This window comes from Neolamprologus multifasciatus, chromosome 14, assembly GCF_963576455.1.
Source record: "Neolamprologus multifasciatus chromosome 14, fNeoMul1.2, whole genome shotgun sequence".
NCBI classification, from domain to species: Eukaryota; Metazoa; Chordata; class Actinopteri; order Cichliformes; family Cichlidae; genus Neolamprologus; species Neolamprologus multifasciatus.
In genome coordinates this window covers 13869744-13891249 of record NC_140452.1, presented here as the reverse complement: position 1 = coordinate 13891249, position 21506 = coordinate 13869744, and the positions used below count along the sequence as shown (strand labels likewise).

The 21506-nt window shown below is 39.5% G+C and overlaps 2 protein-coding genes across 4 annotated transcripts in view; both read right to left on the bottom strand.

Moving 5' to 3' along the window:
- Positions 1 to 4394, bottom strand: part of maml2 (mastermind like transcriptional coactivator 2) — a 34618-nt gene extending 30224 nt beyond the window's left edge. Inside the window, exon 1 of the mRNA XM_085131042.1 lies at positions 2721 to 4394. Within this exon, the coding sequence (XP_084987168.1) occupies positions 2721 to 3131 (411 nt within the window). The 5' untranslated portion in view covers positions 3132 to 4394. The remainder of the gene's footprint in view (positions 1 to 2720) is intronic.
- A 1115-nt stretch (positions 4395 to 5509) lies between these two features.
- The window catches only part of gab2 (GRB2-associated binding protein 2), a 35341-nt gene continuing 19344 nt past the window's right edge, over positions 5510 to 21506 (bottom strand). The window contains exons 3-10 of one of the 3 annotated variants that reach the window (XM_085131047.1): positions 15110 to 15338; positions 11531 to 12057; positions 10854 to 10951; positions 10397 to 10673; positions 10180 to 10270; positions 9974 to 10076; positions 9719 to 9841; positions 5510 to 9642 (exon numbers count right to left, since the gene is read on the bottom strand). In XM_085131047.1, coding sequence (XP_084987173.1) covers positions 9499 to 9642; positions 9719 to 9841; positions 9974 to 10076; positions 10180 to 10270; positions 10397 to 10673; positions 10854 to 10951; positions 11531 to 12057; positions 15110 to 15338 — 1592 coding nt within the window. In that variant the 3' untranslated portion in view covers positions 5510 to 9498. The remainder of the gene's footprint in view (positions 9643 to 9718; positions 9842 to 9973; positions 10077 to 10179; positions 10271 to 10396; positions 10674 to 10853; positions 10952 to 11530; positions 12058 to 15109; positions 15339 to 21506) is intronic. The other 2 variants (XM_085131048.1, XM_085131049.1) reach the window with 2 other exon arrangements.

Below are 21506 nucleotides of genomic sequence, written 5' to 3'. Positions count from 1 at the left end.
AAGGCATGCTAGTATGCTTCGAGGCTGTATGGTTGTTTGTTAAGCCTTTCATTTTTGTGCTCACTATCTGTATCGTTGACAGACAATGTAAGATGATTGTTGGATCCTGATCTGATGAAACTGAATGTCTGTTCATTGTAATATGGGGCTAATGTTTTGTAAGCTCTACTGTGTGACCTATTTCTGTGCTGAATAAATTTTCTGATACAGGTATGAAGGGAACAATTGGAAAACTGGCCATGAAAAAGAAACAATCTAAAATATGAATATCCAAAAGCTTTCAATGAGTTCATCCACGCATTAAGGAAAACGATTTTCCGAGTCGATAAGTATGCTCTCGTCTCTTCCTTCAAATTTCTCCAATTTCATCTAAAAGAATATCCTTTGTTAATCTGGTCTCAATGAGCACTGTTGTTAAGTGCTGCTGCTCACTCTGCACTCCCAAGCAGTCATAATCCATTGTGTTGTTTGCCCCTAACTCAGTATACATTTCCATTGCAAATTCCAATGTGAACACTCAATAACACGCACAGATGTGGTCATTTGAGATGTCTTACTTTTTAATTCTGAAGAATGAATTATGGTGAACTCTGCAGAACCCCCATACATATTTGAAGCAGCTTTCAGTTATCATAGCCAAAGATGATAATACATTTAAAAAAGAATGGTGGCAAGAGTTATAAGGATATATATAGACCACTGTATACATGCAACATATTGGCATTAAACAGGATTTCTGCAAGAGCTGCTGTTGTGCTTCACCCGATCATTATAAGTTGCGAAAACATTAACCTCAGGGTTGATATAAACATGTACGCCAGGACTTCATTTCCTCCTCACTATCTTGCTGCACTCATCAGTTTTAAATAGAACATGTTACTCCAGAGTCAAGATCAGTAAAAATGAAACGGTACATGATAATGATGTACCCTGACCTCTTTTAGACAGCCAGTATAATCCATGAAGTTGTGTCTTGTCTCTCATCGTGTTCCACTGCCATGGCTCTAGTGAACCGATCAGCACGAAAATGTTAAAGCTGAGAGGTAAACTGCATTTTAAACTAACTCTACAAACCACAGAGAATCTGCTTTTCTTGTACGTGAAACATTAATGCTTTTTATAATTTTTGTTGGTAAAAAATAAATAAAATATTCTATGTATGAAATATTGTTTATTTCACCACATCTAGAAAAAGAATGTCTGAAAGCTTTCAACCTTTGACATTATTGCTTGGGAAGTAATAGGCTAGACGCTAAACTCCCCCATGCCCAGTGAAAGAAAACAACTAAATAAATCTCACATCTCAGTGACTGCTCCCTTAACAGATGCCATACAGGAAGTCAGTCCTATCAGCACTACCAGGCACACAGAAAGCACAGTTAAGTTTTCCTATCCTGCCTACCTATGTCCTTTGTGAAGCTTTGCTGTTAGGGGAGAAAACACTGTCCTGTACTCTCAGTGGCACACAAGGTCATGCAACTACTCAGTTCTCAATCTCAACAGAATAACTCAGAAACAAAAACAATTTTTTAAAAAATGACATAACAGTGCATATTAAATGGGTTAAACAAACCACAAAATGCATCCGCATCCCTCTGTTTGGATCAGCTGCACAGTTGTGACGTTGTCAAGGTTTGCAGTAAATGCAAAAACATCCCCATGGCCCAATGACCCCAAAACCATTTCCTCAAAATGGATTGCTTTGCAAACAAGCGTAATGCTTCTGTATCATGTCATCTACCTTAAGGGCCCCCTTAATCAGGAACTTAGAGTTTTAGAACATTTCCTGACTGTTTTTGATATGCATTTGGCTGCCATCTAAGTTTGGAAAAAGCTTGGACTTTTTGTTCATGGATAGTGACAGCAGCGTTATCAATGTAGAAACATTTATTGATCCATTATCGCCAAGGAAAGCTCCCAGCTGATTTTTCACATAGCATAAAAAAAATCTCAGTCTCAATGTTGTGGTCCTTGAGAATGGCCATAACTTTAGGCGTTTCACCCCCATTACAACATACTGGTACCCTCATCATTGTTATCAATTTTGTCATTGCTGCCACAAGCTTGATTGTAATAGTCCTAATTATTTATGTTAAAAAACAAACAACACAACAATATCGGAAGTCTAAGGAGGCTGGAAAGAAAAGAATCTGGACTTCTTTAGGTTTTCTTAAAGAGGTGTTTCTGGATGCTGAGGATGCCAATGTTCACATTTTGGACAGAGAAGACAGATGGTTTGAAAGAGGAGTGAAAGAAGCCACTGTGAACGGCCATCTTTGAATGTAGGCGCTGGCTTACCACACCAACTGTCTGCCATCTATAATCCAGTTGTGAGATCCCTTCCCAGACGCCTTAATGCCCACTCACATCCTGGGCCATTTGACCTCAGTAAATCACATGATAGGGTGGGGCTAGGTTTCATATTGGGTTCACCTGAAACATTGGCTGATTGTGGCCCACACCCGTTTTCACACCTTGGCTCGTGTGATTAGGTAGAAGATCAATAGGCGCTACGCGACCCTCTTGGGGACACTCCCGTAGGGCTTAAAATCTGGGACAATCCACCAGTTGCTCTTAGAACTGATGAAGCTTCTCGGATGAGAGGTGAATCGTCTTCAAAGAAACGTAAAGAAGTCCAGATGCTTTTCTTTCCAAGCTCCATAGACTATGATGACCTGGGTGACTGAGAACCTTGACAGACAACATTAACAGCAACTCACCGCTATGCGTGTGGGGATCTTCTGCTCGCCATCTGACCCCTTTTGCTCTCCGTTAGCCCTGCTGTAGTCTGGGGGTTGCTGGTTCGATCCCCGGCTACCTTTTGCTTTACGGTTCCCAGGACCTTGGTGGACTATGCTGAGCAGCTGAAGCGTACTCTCGTGCTCCCGGTCTGTGCTCTCGGCCTGACCTCGCTGATAGCGGTCCGCGCAGGTAGAATGGTGCCTCCTGCACGTCTCTAACCGGGCGCGTAAACGCTCAACTATGGCGTTGTGCAGCTGTGGCACTGTGGATCCCCTTGAGTTGGCCACCACCGGCCCGTTGCTGACCCCACCGGACATAGCTCCTAAACCAACACCCAACATGGGTACGTATGTCCCTGCAGCAGACTGAGCGGGGGTCGCTTCTCCCATGCCCGCAGGTCCCTGATAAGTTTATAGACTGAGGTCCACTGTGCTTACAGTGGACCACAGAACGGGCATGGAAGAAAACAAGAAAACGTACTGAAGACTTGCAATGATCCCATGTGAAAAAGAAAAATACTTGGCTGTAGTCTCTGGAGAGGAGTCACTATGGCCTATGATATGTGTTGAAATGTGAGCCAATTATCTTGTCAAACTGGGACTATGATGTTATATGATATAAAAGATTAAGATACGCTCCATATAAAATCATGCTATGCTCCACGTGGATTAAAAACATGCATTAAAAGTCTCAAAGTTACAGAATTGTAGTAGTTTTTCCTCGGGGGATAGGCTCTGTCAGCTTATAATTAAACGTGAAATGATTTACAAACATGAAAGGCTCCGCAGCTGGAATGAATCCGCTCTTGCTTAACGACTGGAGCTCTGCTCACAGATAAATAGGTTATATTCAATATGAATCCCTTAGATAATTCAAACCCACGGCACGCACAACTTCGGTTTCACTGGTGCTACATTCCGAGTAGCTACATTTTCAGCCTACTTTATCTAAATATTGTACCACTCTCGTTAACGCCAAGTCCAAGAGTACACTATCGACTATAAATTGAGTGAGAGCGACCGGCTGCAAAAATAGAAGAACCAACAAACACACGAAATCCACTAAACTTCAAGACTCACGGCATTTTTTTTTTGTTTGTTTCGAAATGAGTCCTTTTCTTTGTTGCTTTCCTTTCAATCCGGATAGGAATCTGGTTGCAAACAAGTAAAAAAAAAACAACCAAAAAATCCAGACCCCCTAAACGCAGGCAGTCGTCGCAGAAGCCGACTGAAATCCGTCTCAAATAGTCCATTGACAATCGTTTGTCCGTGTGGTACACGAAGGCAATAGCGGAGCTACTTACACAGACCCTTATTGTACGAACATTCTGCTTTTGACATGAACTCGTATGGTTAAAAAAAAGGGGGGGTCCAGTGGCACACTCTAGTGGAGAAAAGCCTGAACTTGTCTTGCAAGGCGTGAACTGTGACACGAAGGAGGGAATCTTATTAATGTATTTTAAATTTGAACACTGTTGTCTAACCGCTAATCAACTAACACGTGTTACCGAACATTTATTCATCCTGTATTTAAAGACACAAATGAAAAACATATTTAGAAAACTAACTAAAGCATGAAAAGAACAGTTAAATCCAGAACTATTCTTTGATCTTTTTTGAGTTAACACGCAGAGTAACTAACCAAGCGAGCCTACAGAACCGCTCAAATGAGCTGATTGGCTGCTGACATGTTCCTGTTGTACTGTTGTCTTATGTGTCCCGCTATGCCTCAAATCTTTGGTAACTTTCAGCTTTCTGTAAATCTTAAAAGTTGGGTAAATGTACTCAGTAGCTTTCAAATATAACAATCACAAAAGTGCATTTGACTATATTTGTTTTGATTTTACACCTTCTCAAAGCAATTTATTGCACTTTCATTCATTAACCGGCTGTTGTTTGAAGTTAATCGTATCTGGTTCAGTGGAACGAGATATAGGAGATTAAGATACAGCCACAGAATCACGCAGAAACTCGCTCACACAGGATGCATGTTTCTGTAAAGCAGAAGGAAGCTGCTTGAGCACCCAGAGGAAAACCACACAAATATGGGGAGATCGTGCGAAGTCCACACAGAGTTCAAGAAGAAATCAATTCCGTTCAACACTGAAGCCTTTTCCAAGTATAATTAGTATAATAAATTAACTATTTGTCTTTGGGGCTGCTGTGATAGCGGCAGACTGTAAGACTAGCGGCCACCAACTTGTTAACCCATACGCATATGATTAAAACCTTAAACACTCTCACGAATCTGCCAACCCACACTCTCCCCTCCCTTTTAGGCCCTTCTTTATGATGGATATTTCATTACCTATATGTATAGATGCCTCCCTCAGTCATTCAGTTAACCAATCTTCATCAGGGTCTTGGCTGACTAAGAAATGTTTTGCTTATTAATCATTTTTATTCTCTTTATGGGAAATGGCATGGCCACCCAGTGGTCATTACTGGGAAATGATCCTGAAGCATAATAACAGTCATTATTTAATAAGTAGCAGGCTTATTAAATGACGAGGAATCCTGTAGAAACCCTTTAAAAAAATTATCTGTATTTCAATAATTTGCATTTTCCAATTTGGTACTAAATGCATCTTTGGGCATAACGCAAAGGAGCTTGTCATCTAATGTTTTATTAGTACTTGACTGCAGCTGCTTTCTTTAACAACAGAGGGCAGCATACATTTAACGTCTGTATATTCTGTTTTGGAAGATGTTCTAAGGTATTTTATTTTGGTATTACTAGCAATTCAAGATGCTAGTGAGTTCTGCTGTGATCCGTGGTTTGGAGATAGTGGCACACACAAAAGGAGGTAAAGCTGGAGGTGTGAGAGTTGAAGATGCTAATTTCATTGGGAGCTGGACTGGACTTTTACAGTGAAAGGATAGTGGACATATTGGACAAAGGACATTGAAGATGGAGCTGCCGGGGAGGAGGAAACAGGGAAGAGGACAGAGGTGGTTCAGGGAAGCAGTGAAAGTGGACATGCAGACAGTTGGTGTGATAGCAGAGATAAGGTGAGATGGAGACAGATGGTCTGCTGTGGTGACCTCCTAAAGGGAGCAGCCACAGTTTACTGTGTGTGGACAGCAAGATCTCCACCACTGTGTTCAGTTTACAACTAAATGAGAAAGTGTGGTTGAAAGATGAGGTTTATATTTAAAGAACTTTAACACCAAACTTTCACTTCTTGCTTTATTCTACGTCCACATTGTAAGCCTACCATTATACAGGAATAACAAAGTATTGTATTTTTGTGTATTCCAATTTAACTGTACCACAATACCACTGTCATTGTTTTTTCTCATATTGCTTCAAAAATCAAGACAGTTTGTATACATCAGTGTTAGTAGAGAGAAGATTCCTTGTTTGATGGTTGTTGTTTTTTTCTTTCTTTCTTTCTTTCTTTCTTTCTTTCTTTCTTTCTTTCTTTTTTTTACTATTATCAACTAAAAAAAAAAACACACACACATACAATAAATTAATAAATTAACACAAGCAATCTGCTTTACAGTAGTAGCAATAATAGTGGTTAAAAAAATCTTTACAAGTACAGTACGTCAACTCAGTGACAGCCTGACAGTAGATCTGAACATTTTTTTCAACCCAGTCAGGCTGTCATTTAACATACTACAGCTTACAATCTACCACAACACATACACAACTCTTCTGCTTACACATGATCTCTCTAGATAATAAATTACACATCCATTTCATTTAAAAAAAAAAAAAAAAAAAAAAAAAAAAAAAAACAGACAGGGAGACAGGCTTTTCTTCACTCTTTCCTTTCCTCTCTTGCTCTTTGTGAATCACAATTCACCTGGGATTTGCCAGTCCAACTTACACTGGCAGCCTTTGCCTTTTTATGATTAGATCATACAAAAATGAAATTTGGTAATTTAAAAAAAGAATAATACACTAAACAAACTTAGTTTACTTTAGCCTGTTCCTGTCATAATGCATAACACTTGCTTACATGTATCAGTAAAAAATAATGATTAAAAAGAATATAAAAAAGCTGTAAAAATGGTAGAAAAACATTAAGAAGTAAATCTTAATGAAATAATCCATACCATCTAGCACTCCATGGCCACGCTATTCTTATTAAGGTCAAAAATGGATTCTGTGGTTCCAGCCCACAATGAAATACTGGACTTGAGTTGAACTAGAAACTGATCATTCAGTTGTCCTTACTATAATATGATTCTTCCTGTTTATCCTAAGAATATTGTGAAAATTTCTTCAAGGCAAAATGTACGGTTTAAACCGAAATGAAAATATAAGGCAAATTGATCAACAAAAGAAATTTAGTAAACAATATTTCTCAACTGTTTTATAGTGACTACGATCACTGGCAAATATCCACTGTGGTAGATTTCCTTTGCATTCAAAGCACTATGTTACATTATTGTAGTGCTCTTTATGTCTCATACAAGTGCGTCAAATTTCTAACAGTCAAAAAGATGCACTGCAATATGTATATCTATTAATAATTTACATACAGGAACAAAAGTACTCCTCAGGGACAAAGCTGTAGTGTGTGGCATTTCAAAGCCCAAAGACAGAAATCAGTGAATGGAGAGTTCTGGAAAACAGAAATATGCTACTCTTTATCTACTAGACTTTTGGTAATGGTCTCTAGAGAGACAGAGTACTTGCAAACTACACCTCTTGTCTTATTTCTATTTTTTAATCAGCACAACACAATAATTTTGGGGTTTTTTTTCAGTGCACGTTTACATTGAAAAGCCATTTGAATCTTAACTCAAGTGAAATGACCACTGAAATCAAACGTAACAAGGTTTTGTCATCTTGCCTTTCCCATCTTCTTCATGTCGTAGATTTGGATGTAACCAACTTTGTTCCTGCATTGAAATAATTGGCCTGCCATCATGCCTGACAGCTTTTAAATATAGTTTGGGCTCATATTTAATAGAAACCCAGGCAACAGTCATGTACGGTTATCATTAGGGGTTCTGACAGAAGCCTTTGCATATTTGTATGGCTATATTTTTTTCCTCTCCTCTTACCAGACATGCACTGCTAAGCTGAAATGATTGCCCGCAGTGAAAATAATCTCTTCACTGCTTCTGCAAGACTCAGCACAAATGATAGATTAAAGTGAAAAGAGAAAGTCAGCCTGCATGCCAAAATTGAAGTGCATCTTGGCATTCCTGAGACCAGCAAGCATACTCTTACAGTATATTAATATGGTTATTGACCAGTTAGCCTCTGTTGCTCTTAAATGGCAAAGACAAAATAAACTGCCAACTAGATGCAAACAAAATTAACTGCTGCAGAGGGTTGAATGGAACAGTGATCAAACAGTGCACTTATAAATAACAGTTTGACAGCAAGGATGATATTATTAATTATCTATTCACTGTTCTAACAGTCTGTGTGAGGAGCTTTGGCAGGGAACTTCACCTGTATGGCCTGATATTCTGCATGCTTGCAGTACACTCTAGTAATAATCATCACAAAGAACAGGCATAAATTAGTTATGGCTTTAGGCCCAAATATTTTAGTTTTAAGCAAGCTCATCCAGTATCCATGGTAATGGTGGCAGAAACTTGACACTGGAGATGGCTGACCTAAAGTGCCCCTATTATGCTTTAAGTTTTTCCTCAACTCTCTAATCTGTTACACAGCCTTTTGTTCATGTAAGAGGTCTGGAAACTTTCAAAGGCCAAACTTTCACATGTGGCCAAATGAAAGCAAAATCTCTGCTGCTGTAATGTCTCAAATACATTCTTTACACTCCAGGCTTTTTTCTGTATTGCTACTTAGTTATGTCACTGTGACACAATGTCATGAAGTTCATGCAGTTGGTTGGTTTGACATGCTCACTAACAAAGAATGAGGAGCAGCCTTAATTCAATTTAGATGTTTTCAGTTGCTTTATTTCCAATTAAAGTCACTTCTACGAACTCTACAATTCCTTTGCTGTGAGGAACACACACCTAATGCTCTGCTGTTGAGTCTTCGGGCACTCCCTGGATCTGAGGAAGTGACCAAGTAAAGCACTTTTAGTTTTCCATAGCAATGTCCCCACAACAATAGGAATATCCTTAAATCTTTAGTGTTAGCATTATGCTAATGTGGCTAACTTCACCATCTGTTAGCTTCCCTCCTATAAAAGGAGCAGCTGCAGCAGAATTATGTGAATGTGTGGTGTCTTTCTAACATGTCTAATGCTTTATGCTTGCAATCTGCAGGCCTTTGAATAAAATGCTATAACTGGGTTAAAGGCTAGCCAAAAACACCCAAAACAAAAAAAAACATGGTATTCAGAGGTGGACAGTGGGGAGCGTTACAGTATGTTTTGGGTGTGTATATATGTGAGTGGCAGTTTCCTAGGATTTCTGCATAAATAAACGATTTAATATAAAATAACATTTTTTTTAATTTATTGTTAATTCAATTATTTCATGCAAAACGTATGTAGCAAACCAGTGGGCAAAAGAATTAAACTCTTTAAGGTTCTCAATTCAGCAGGAAAACCTGGTAACACTATCTTGGAGGACTACGATTATACATCTGTGATCAAGGATGTCTCCCTTTTGTAACGCTTTTGTCAACTTTTTGGGGAAATGCTGTAATGGAACCTGTCAGAGGGTGAAAAGAAGTGTCACCGCAATGAGAATAAGAAAACCGCTCGTTGTATTAGAGTTTAATCTATTTTAATTGGCTCCCCGAATAAAATGATAAACCTGCATAATAGGGACACTTTAAGGCTTGTTTTTGATCTATAGGTCAGTGTCAGGACTTGACCCCCTTGGCAGGTTCAGTAGACTGTCGCACATCAGTCCATTCCTGCATTGTGTTTTGCAGAGCTTGAGTCTTTTCCTTGTCAACTTGGACATAATCCACCTTCTCGTCCGATGTCACAGAGGACGTAGAGGGCTGTGGAACAATAAACAAAGTTTAATTGCATATGAAATGAGAAAAGTTAATTTAGTCTATACAATCCTCTGCTTACTTTTCTGTGTGGGTTGGGTGTCCCAGGCTGGAATTCCAGTGCTAGGTAGTCCACGTTGCCACACTTCCTAGGGGCTGGGCTGCTGGTGCCACTCACGGCTGGGGAGGTAGACGCTGGGTTCTGCTAATGTAATAGGAGGGAGGTTTCACTCACACAGTATGCAGTGAGTTAGCAGTGCATACAAATAAGTGGATCGTTAAAACAAAGAACACAATGTGCTCTCCCCAGTCTCCCCGTCCAGCTCCCTGGACCTACCATAGCCACATAATTCTCTTCACTGTCTGCAGAGTCGGTGCTGGTGATGCTTTGTGTAGAGATGGGTCTACAGTGCTGGGAGGATGTGCAGTTCATAGCAGGCCTAAAGAAACATAAGGGGGGGAAAAAATCTGTAACATCTGTACTGCCTGCTATGTAATGATTCTTGACTGTGTGTGTGTGGAATGCACTGATATAAGACTCACATGGGTCGTGTCCAGGACATAGTGACTGGACTCTTAAATGGCAGCTCATCAATGATCCCATTGTTCTTCAAATCAAGAGGTGTTGGCTTTGCTGCAGAAAAACAAGAACAGATGTTATTAACAAACATCATGGTCTTCAACAATTTACAACAGATTTTAGAGCTGATTTGAAGCATGCCCTTAGTGAGAAGTGAGAAGCTAAGTGTCAAAATCTCACATTTTCTGTCAGGTTTGAGGTCGCGATAGATAGGCGGTGGTGTAACATCACTGAGACGACTGGGCCTGTGGCACAAGGAGGCACTGCTCGCCTTACGGGCAGGTAAAGTTGCAGAGAATCCTGGGAAATCAAAGTGATGTGGCCCTGGGCTCATAGGAATGTAGATATTCTTAGGACTGTCAGCCTGGCAAGCGCTGAGTGGTGAGGAGCCAGGATTCATGGGCACGTAGTTGTCATCTGAATTTCCGCTGTCTGAGCGAGTAAGTGGTGTCTGTCTCTGCCATCAAAAGAGACAGAGGGCAAATGACTCTCACAATCTCCCTGGACTTGCAGGAAAACTGTAGCACTCAGTTGGAATAAATCTAGAAGTATTTCCTTTTCTATCTCTGCAGTTTATGATTGACTGCTGACAGGATCTATCTGAGGAGGCAGTGCAGTTCAAGCGAGAGTTACTCACCAGGTAAGAGCTGAATCCATCATTGACTGACTCCATAGACTGGCCTGAGTGGTTGAAATGGATGAAACGATGTTGATTGTTCGTTTCAAAGGAGGATCCTGTGGAGAAGGGTGAAGGAAATGATCAATATTTACCACTGTCAGAAATTTTGAAAGGGAAAATGCTGCCCAAGTGTAAAAGTAACATTCCATGCCTACATGACTTAAACACTGTATAACAATCCCTGCAATAGAGATCAATTTATATGTAGGAAGGGCCTTTTTAATATTTAAAAAAAAGTAGTCACACATCAGCTCTTGTTTCTACCTATATGATGGCTAAGGATGGACTTATAACCAAAAAAGCAATAACCACAGCAAGCTAAGAAGCCATGCATTGTCTCTACAGAAGCTTTTTTCACATGGCAGAAAAAAACCTGGAATGAAAAGTTCTGGAGCAGGCTGTATGGCTTGAATTTCATTAGCATCTCAACAGGACAGAGTTTGCCAGACTGGGACGCTTGTTTCTGCTTAGTTGCTAACTTTAAATCACCAAAGTGAAAAGCAGAAGAATATAGAAAGAGTCAGTGAAAGAGAAGCAGGTGAGTGATGCAAAAAGTGTTTGCTATTTGTCAAAAACAGAGAAGAAGTGAAAACGTATTAGCAAAGCAGTCATAGCACTAATTATTTCCTGCGTACCTCTGTGCAGTCTGATGTTCTCGACAGCAGGGAGAGTATTTCTGCGTGGGATGACTGACACTGCAGACATTACCTCTTCATTCTGGCTCCCTACTGACTGAGGACTCCCCCACTGACCCTCAGACCCTTGACTGGGTTTAGGGGGTCTGGGAGGAGGATTATATGAGGATTCAGAGCTAGAGGGTGTCAAGGTGTTGTGATTTTTATCAAATGTCCTGGGGATCTGATAGAAGGAGCCAGGTGGTGTAGGCAGATCATAGTTATCAGGCAAGCGTTCATTGCTGTGCATTGTGGCAAGGGCATTGCAAGGCGTTTTGAAAGTGTAGACCTCCTCATTCTCAAGCTCAGGATCACCTAGACCACTGTGAGCTGGCGCCTCCGAGCTGTAACCCCTTGGAAGAACGTAGCAGGCCTCCTGGGTCGAGTCATCATGCACTGGCAACTGGTGTTTTCCTGGCTTGGGAAGGCTGTAAAAGCCATGCAGCTGTGCACTCTTGCTTCGTGTGGACTGGGAGAAACTGGCACTTCTGCAGCACAGAGAGGATACACACAAACACACAAACTTTTATTCTGGAAACCTTCTTGCTACTTTTCTTTTATCTCCCTTTATATTTCTCATGCCGTGAATTAAGTACTGCGCCAGCCTATCTAAACAAAAATGAACCATCATCTCGTCTATTACAGTGTTTACTGTCACTTTAGTGTAATCACCAAAATAGCCACTAGATGGTACCATGGCACTACAGAGGGAACTTCACCTTTATAAGCATTAAGCACACAATTAAAGAACAATACACCTGATATCCAGTTAATGATACCTATGGAGCTAAAATACCTTATTTAGTGATTTAGTTATTTTTTAGATGGCTCAATGAACAATACAAGTATTGTATCCAATGCCACAGGCAACATTTTTGCCTCTAATGCCTGGGGGACTGGCTTTTTTGAATTCAGTATTTTTAATCATTCTTTGAAAAGCTTCTTTATTTTTATGTTTTCAGCATTGACAAAAGAGGGTTTCCCTGTCAAGGGAGGGGGAGGGGGAACTCTATGACTTTCCCAGAGTTTCTCAGTCTCGGTTAGGCACCCTAGGGACATGCCTCATTTAGTCTGGCTCCTTTGAAGGGCTTGACCTTGAGAGAAAACCAAAGCAACGCTGCTCCTTAGAAATTTTGGTCTACTTAGTGGAGCAATGCAACTGAAAGTTATCCTCAGTTAGTTGTTTCTGTGTGTTAGCTGAGGAGGCTGTGTGCAAATATGCAATTTAAATTGCAGGCTTCTAATGGTTACATGAACTCTTTATTGTAATAAGAGATAATGCATTAATGCCACACCATTAATATTGACATAACATTTTGCTCTCTCTAATTTAATTTCTTTTTCATGTCAAATAACACACTTTGTTCCATCAATTATTCTTCTTCTGTCTCCTGTGGATTTTCATCATCAATCAATAATTTTGCTCATTGCTCTGTATTCCATCATTGTGGCTGATTTGTGGGCTTTTTACGCAGATTAATTCTAGTCAGACCCACAGAGTTTCATTCTGACATGAATCATACCCTGCCACCAGATGCCTGTCTTAATTAGCACAATCGTGAAACAGAAGCTAGCGACATAAATATCTGCATAAAGCTGATGAGATGGATTGTGAGGTTTGATTTCCTGGGTTTTGCAGAGGTCCAATGCAGCAGATTTATGTGCAAATCGTGTGGCTGAGAGGGCAGTTCTTCCCTGGGTGAGTTTAAACCTATAGGAGTGATGAATTGCTGCCTCAACCTCATTGATCATCTACTGTGCCGGCTATCTGCTGAATGGCATCATTATTAAAGCTGACTTTTGATTCTTAAAAAACGGGCACGAAGGCGGTAGAAGCAAGGTGCATGCTGATGCAAAACACAAGAGTGCATTTAATATAAATGCCTGGTCCCTTTTATTCTCCTGCTCTGCATATAGCTGACACAAGCATTTATATACCTACTTCTAGTTACCCCACACGTATTCACACCTCTGCATTTGTTCACATTTTGCTTTACAACCCCAAAGCTAGGGCGTTATCACATGCTACAAAGTCATATAAAGTCTAGCATGCTGTGGTATTTTTTAGATAAACATGTACTGAATTTAATTTAAGGCTAGCAACATGTTTCAAAAAAGGTTGAAATAGAGCAACAAGAGACTGTAAATGCATAACGTGGAAAAAAATACACCTAGTGGAACAACTACTTTGTTTAATTAATAACAGGACATCCTAGAGTGGCTGAGACTTACGCAAGTGTAGATGGTAAGGGTCTGCTCCTATAAGAAAGACCTCATGGGCAAATCGCTCAGCATTTTAAAAATAATGGTTCTTAATTTAATGTTGTCAAAAATGTGGAGATCAGGATCTATGATGCATATTATTAAAAAGGATTCAGAGAATTATGACAAATGTCTATCAGACACACATTAATCTGTAATGGAAATCCCTGAATAGCACTTTGCAAGAGGAGTTTAAGTCAATGCATTTTATCACTACATTTGCAAGTATATGTTAAGGCATGAAAATAAAAAATAAATCAATACGACAATACAACCAACAGCAGGCTCTGGCTGCAAAAAAATGGCCTGCCTGCAGTCCAGACCTGTAAACCCACTGAAACATTTGGCACATCATGAAATGAAAAAATGCAACAAAGAAAGCTGAAATCTGTTGAGCAGCTGAATCCTCTATCAGCCCAGAGTCTGAACATTTTCTGCTTTCAAAAACTGCAGCAATTGTTCTCTTCAGTGTTTACAGACAGTTAAAAGAAAAGATGATGCAGAACTCTGGCAAATATATCATGTACCAATTTTTTTTTAGATGTGGTGCGGGCAATGAAATTAAAATTCGGCAAATATCAAAAAGAAATTCAAATGTATCACTTTCAACATTTGGCAATTTGTCTTTGTAGTACTTTCAATGAAACACTTGATTAAAGAAATTTGCAACTCATTGCATTCAATGTTTGTCATTTTTCAAATGACTGATTAAGATAATTAAACACATGTTGGGTCATGGCTGGATCTTGTTTAGAGCCTTTTTGCATTAATGTGACAAAATACTTTCAATTTTATAGTATTTGCTACACCGAATAAACAAAAAGATCCAACATCTGATTGTTTATTCCAATAATTATCAGCACAGCAAACCAAATGTTCATACCATGTTACAAAATGCAATCCATTATACTTTTTCTCATTTTCAAATTGGATCTAATTTCACTGAATAATGAAAACCTTCTTTGTTTATACTGTTTGGTTATCTTTCCACAATGCTTCATCATATGCGCTTCCACAGCACATGCAGCACTCACACACACACACACACACACACACACACACACACACACACACACACACACACACACACACACACACACACACACACACACACACACACACACACACACACAGTGACATCACAATTCTCAACCCTAAAATGTTACTTCTAACCCTCAGAGGCTTCTAAGCTGAGGAAACGCTGTAAACCTGTACGTTGACCTGCATTAACGGAAAACAGGAAACTGACACAGGACGCCTGAAGGTCATGACCTTTACCGTGCACTTTCTGTCTTCCTGCTAATGCACTGGTGGAGGAGGAGGTAGTCCTGGGGCGCACTGTTGGACATGGAGTTATGGTGTGTGTGGCGCACAGGCACATCAAATGTGAAGAGCACTGGCTGGCTGGAATGGACGGGGGCAGAGGACTTGCGTTCTCCGGTCAAAGGAGCCATTGAGCCGGTGACATCTGCTCCAACAGAACGGGGCATATGGTGTAACCTGCCATCTGCAGAGAGGAGACATTGGGATAATTGATTATTTCACTTAGGTTCGTTTTCTGTAGAAGTGATATGTTACACAGTATTATGCTTTAGAAATTATGAGCTTAGTAATAATCCCTTACACATTTCACTTCTGCTGTCAAAGTCTTTGCACTAAAAGGTGAAAGGGTTCTAGGTCTTCAGATGACCTAGTCTTGTAGTTAGGTGCAATCAGTCTACACTCAAATCAATAGAGAACGGGGATTTATCTCCAGGGAAGACAGAAAATCGTATCCTCTTGCTTTTCGGGATGCAGAGAACAAGCAGTTGAACAGCACATGATCCAAGTTATCCTTTTTGACCAAGGTCAATGTGCCTGTTTTTTATTTTTATGGAGCCACCTACTGTTTTGCACAGTGGGACTATGTGAACAACATGATCTCACAATCTTATTGCTTCTGTGTGACATTCCTGATATTTTCCACTGAAAGACTATAAAGAAAAGACAAATCTGAGATGGGGATGCTGGAAATAGACTGGGCAGAAAGCCAAAATGAGGAGGTGCACACTGAGCAGAAGGAGTAGTGAGTAGGCAGCCCACTGAAACATCGACCTATGGTGCATTGTGCAACACTAGCTGATAGGCGAAAGAGAAAAAAAATCTCAGCTACTGCTGACAGTAATCTTTCTTTCACTGTACAGTAAATGACAGATTTTGCATAAGCAGGAATCTTTGAAGCTTAAAAAAAGAAAATACTATCTGACAACAGTCTTGAACCAAAGCATATAAACGAGGACAAAAAGAAAACCTTTCCCTTTTTAGAAGCAGGAGGGAGTGTAAAATCAACTTTTCCATCAGACAAATGACTAGTATTGCTTTTCACTTTTTCGTTGAATTTGTCTGTCCACTGTGACTCTCCTCAATCTTTATCAGGCCTTTACAAAGCAAGCTATGGGTCAAACTGCCCTTTAAGAAGAAGGCAATGTTCTGTGAGTCATAATATGTGCTGAGAAACAGATACAAATGTGGTGTGTGAGCATGTGTGTATGCATGTTGGACAGTTGGAGGGTGGGGGTTTTCTGGAGTCCAATTTGCTGAATGAGGTCACATCCATGCCTGAGGGGAAAAAAGGGCTATGCTATGAGGACTCCAAGCTAGTGGACACAAGCGAGATGCCCAGGCCCACAGCAACACAGGCGGGGACTCTCCCCAGTGATCCTCAATTACACCATTGTTCTGAGCAATTCCATTCTCCCTAGGCTGGTTAGGCATCATCTCCTTTCTCCACAAAAAGCTTTGTAAAAGCTTTCATCCAGTGCGGTGAGTACTAGGCCCATGAATATGGGTAGATATATTGATCTGTTGTCGAAAAATAGCCCCCGCCCCGCGCACCAGAGCGGAGAGATGCAATGAAAAAAACAGAAGAAGGCTTGATGACTTTGATCCTGCAGAGAGAACAAAACTTCAACTAAAGAGTAACATGTGACCGCTGCACAAGATAATGTTTTTCTCTATGTTCTGAAAGATTTTTGATTAACTGCACATATCACTGTCAGAATCAGAACAACATGAAGGATGACTGCTTCAGTGTGCTGATGGAACAGCCTATATGGCTCATCACTGACACTAATGGACCTAATGATGTATGTTGCCACTGGAAAGCAATTCCAGCAACACAGAACAAAGCCGCAAAACAGAAACGGAGAGAAGAGTAGAAAATAAAAACACTCATATGTCCCCACAGATGCTACAAATTTTCGCTACACTAGTTAATGTACTGGGACGCTCAAAGTAAGGTGGAAAAATGCTTATTATTTACCGTTATTATCGTATAAATAACAATACCACAGCTTAAAAAGTAAACCAATAAAACTAAGAGGAAGGAGTCAAATAAAATAAGAGGTTAGTAGTGACTTTTTGTTTCTTTTTTTCTTTGGTTTTTAGTTTTGAGGCTGATTTCATTACCCAAAACGGTTTCTTTTCACTAAATTCAAACTGAAGCACCAACATCAAAGGCAGTTTAAAAAGACAAAGAGTTCTTTCCATGCTTGAAAAAAAATATCAGACCATCAACAGCAATGCATTGAAGGACCCTTTTGGTCGGTAAATGACACATGGCTTTGCTGGGTCAAAGAGCTCCTAAGTTCATGAGCAATTTTCCAATTATGTTCTATAATACATCACCTACTGTCTCATTGAGTCTGTGGCCATAATCTAATATAAGCTGGCTGCTGCTCAGAGGGCCAAAATTAGAACCATGCTGGATCACTCATGACAAGAAGGTCTTTGTAGAGTGCTCATTTCCTCCCAGTCCAACCAGAATAAGACATAGACATATGATAATTTAATATGAAATTAGAAATAAAAATAGAAAGTACCACTGACCTATTGAATTGAAATATACAGGAAGCAGCTGAATTTTTCATCAGCATTGCAAGTGAAACCCTTAAATACTGCATACAAGATAATGATTTAAGGTACACTCTAAACACATGCCTTGAATGTAAGTACTTCAAAACCATTATTTCCTTAATGGTTTTTGTCAGAGATTGCACTTAACAATACCATCTTGTGGCTCAAACAGCTGCAGTAAGTACTGCACATTAACCTCAGATACATCAAGAGTGTACACAAAGGCCTGGCAGTGGTCTTGGTTTTGGTGGTGGTGCTGATGATTGTGGGGGTTGTTGTGTGTGTCTGAGTGCGAGACACAATAAGGTGACACAATATGTCTGAGGTCTGCGTGCCCTTGAAAAGGAGACCACTACTTTTGGACGTTCACCTGAAAATGTATTTATTAAATGAGCACTAAACTGTTTCTACAGCTGAGTCCAAGTGCTGAACATAGCTACATTATTTGTTGTCCAAATCTGCTTGGCAGTCTATAAAAAAAGCACTGTGTCCCAGTGGGCTACATACTGGGTCCATTTGGATGTGTGGTTGCTGAGGGTATGGGACGTTTCCATGACAGTGATATAAATGGATGAAAAAGAAACTAGGCTGCTGCTGACATGGGTAACATCAGCAGTGAAGAGAGATGTTTGCATGGCATTCTTACTCTGCTAGAGCAAGGTTTCCCTCGAAAAGAGTTCACAAGAGTATTATGCAGACTAAACACGCAGGAGCTGATCACATTACCCCCCGTGCCCACTCAATACCATGTGAGCATCACCATCTGACCCCACAGTAACATCAGTTTCCCCTCAAAACACTGCACTCATCAATCAATTAAATGGCTTGGGCTATTCTGGGCCACTGAATTATAGTGTCTGGCTAAATTATAAAACTTAAAATAATTTTATATTTCATGATCCACTTCTATAAGGTGATGGATTGATATAAAAAGAAATAAATAGATATAAATAGACTGTAAATAAAAGACAGACACGACCACTGGGATTTTGGATTCCTCTTTCAAAACCTTGAGTTTGGCATTTTAATTGTTAACATTTCTTTTTAAATCAAACACCAAAGGAGGGCTATGGATCTAGGTGAGACATGGAGAGCACTGCATACAGCCGTATCTTATCAATCACAAGTTAGCAAAGCTCTAATTTGTATCCTACCATATTCAGTTTTACCTCAAAAATATAAAATGTTAACATCATGCGGCATCAATTAAAACATAAGACAGGCAAACTGAGATGAGCAGGCGGGTTACTTTTTCATAGACTTCTATAGAACTGAATTTCTTTTTACAACCATAAGGAGTCGCCCCAAAGCTTTTAACATAAATGCACATTTAGGGGTCCAACTTATAAAGAGTGCGTACATTACCCCTGTCCCTAGTCATCTTAAAAACTCGTTACATCCATTTTTAACAAGTATATATACTATGTACTGTTAGATCTAATAATTCTTGCTTTACAGCATAGAAAATGGATACACTTGCAAATATCATTTTTTCCATGAGGTCTCCATTTGTACTGTCCACAAGTTTCTCTAAAATTAAACTTGTAAATCAACAGTCACATGGTGCTTATGAAGAATTGCAAGGTAGAAGGGGGAAAGGAAACGGTCAGACACTAATACAGGATGAACATAACTTGTTCTGATTTTCTGCTTAAAAAAACATATACCTAATAAATGCGTGTGTCACTTTTTCCTAATTGCTGTTTAGAAAAAGTGTAGGCATGAGAGTTATGCAGCTTCTACTAAGCAAGGTTTGAGCAGAATATCAGTGCAGCAAAGATTGCACTGTAGCTCATGTGATTACTCTGATTCATCTATGCATTTGAATTAATTTGTAAAATGATACTCCTTTAGTAGTAGCTTGCCGCCACTGTTTCTATGAACGCGCACATCATCTCTTCTGTTTTATTTGAACGTATTTTGATTTTTTGTATTTGAAGGACAAGAAAATGCAAAGATTATCTTGGTTTCATTACTTTCACTACGGCTTTCAGTTTGCTGCAATAAGTTAAATTCCTGTCTTGAAAGGGAGCTTGACGTCTTGCCATTTCCTCCCACAGCATAACTGACTTTTCACGTTTTTTTTTCTTGCACGGTCAATGTACAAGAAAAAAAACAAATAAAAAACAATGACCAATATTTTTTTTAATCTTTATATCTTTAAGCAGGTTCCTAGTACAAAATCAGTGCCTTTATTTATGAATGATCAAATGGGGAAGTTTCGAGTAGATCACAATATTCCCTCGACAGTAACAGTTCCACGATTTTTTTCAAAACTGGCCACATCCCTCCATTCATCCATTTTAATGCCTCTACAATTCAGGCTGCTGCATTTACAGTTATAAATAGATTTTTTTTTTCATTTCATGTCTGCTAACATGATCCATCAAAAAACAAAACAATGGGTCCTATCATGTAAAAGATGGACCAAAGAAAGAAAAAAAAAAATCACCCCTAACTGGAGATTATCCTTGTCTCTGAGTTCAAACAGCCAGCCCAGAGCAGAACAAAGCCCATGATTGACAAGACGATGTTCCATTCATTAGATTGTGCTTGGGGGTGGGTCTCCCCGGGTGCAGGCACACGCCACACACCCAGCCATCAGCATCTGATAACAACAACACTCATCAACAGATTCTAAGAACAAGAAAAACATACAATTTGGGATGTGTCTATGTAAGGAAATCGGTTTCAAAATGACTCTTTAGTAATCCTCACTTTTGTCTAGTTAACAACAAATTGGTGTTGGACATCAATACTTGTTCAAAATGAAAATATTAACTGTAACATACTTGCAAATGAAAACAACCACTAAAAGTGAACATGATTCTTTCTTTATGCATCTTTGAACATCCTAAAGCTGCTGAAATTCTTTATTTTACAAACAGAAAAGTCAGCCCCTGTTCTATAACAATTTTGATGACGAGTGTGTACAATACATTCTCAAGTCTCTGGTTTTCAGAAATGCTGCCACTGATATTGTGGTTTGCATGGCATTGGCAGCAACAGAAACCTGTCCTCAGACTGCTCTTTGGCAGCAGAAACCTGACCTTCCAGAGCCATGGAGTCTCATTGTTTCAACAAAAATCAATGCAGATGAAGGGCACTTTGGGAGGGGAGAAGGCAGAAATGCATTTAGAGATTGTAAGACATGAAACAGGGACTGTGAAATATGGTTTGCATAATATTTAAGCATATATATATATTTTTTTTCTTTTCTTAAGAGAGGTATTTACAGAGCAACAGTGAGAGCAGTAGAGCAGTCTGCTCTTAGAGTAACAAAACTTTAAGGATATTACATAACTGAAAAATATATTTGCACAGTAGGTCCTCTAAAGAAGAACAATACTAAGAGTATTAGCACAAGTAATGTGCCAAATGCCATACTGGAACTGACTGGAAAATGTATGAATGCAAGTGTGAGAAAGTGTGCATATGAAAAGGGAAACAGAAAAGCAATGAGTCACATTACAAGATAGCGAGATAACAAGAGGGTTGTGTAACAATGAACTGTTAAGTGCTACAATTGGCCATCCTTCCTAATAGTTTTGACTTGAGCTGCAGCTTACCTCTTACTTCTAAGTTGATAAAGCCAACTTTGACTGACAAAAGGTAACTTCAGATCAAGGTGCTGATATAAGAGATCCTGCCAGAAATTCACACTGACAGTGTAGCAAGAACAAGAAGTGTGACACTTTGCACAATCTGTAATATTGACTTCTTGCTGTTACTGGACAGCAACAGTTGTTGAAAAACTAAAATATGGAAGCTGATTTAATCA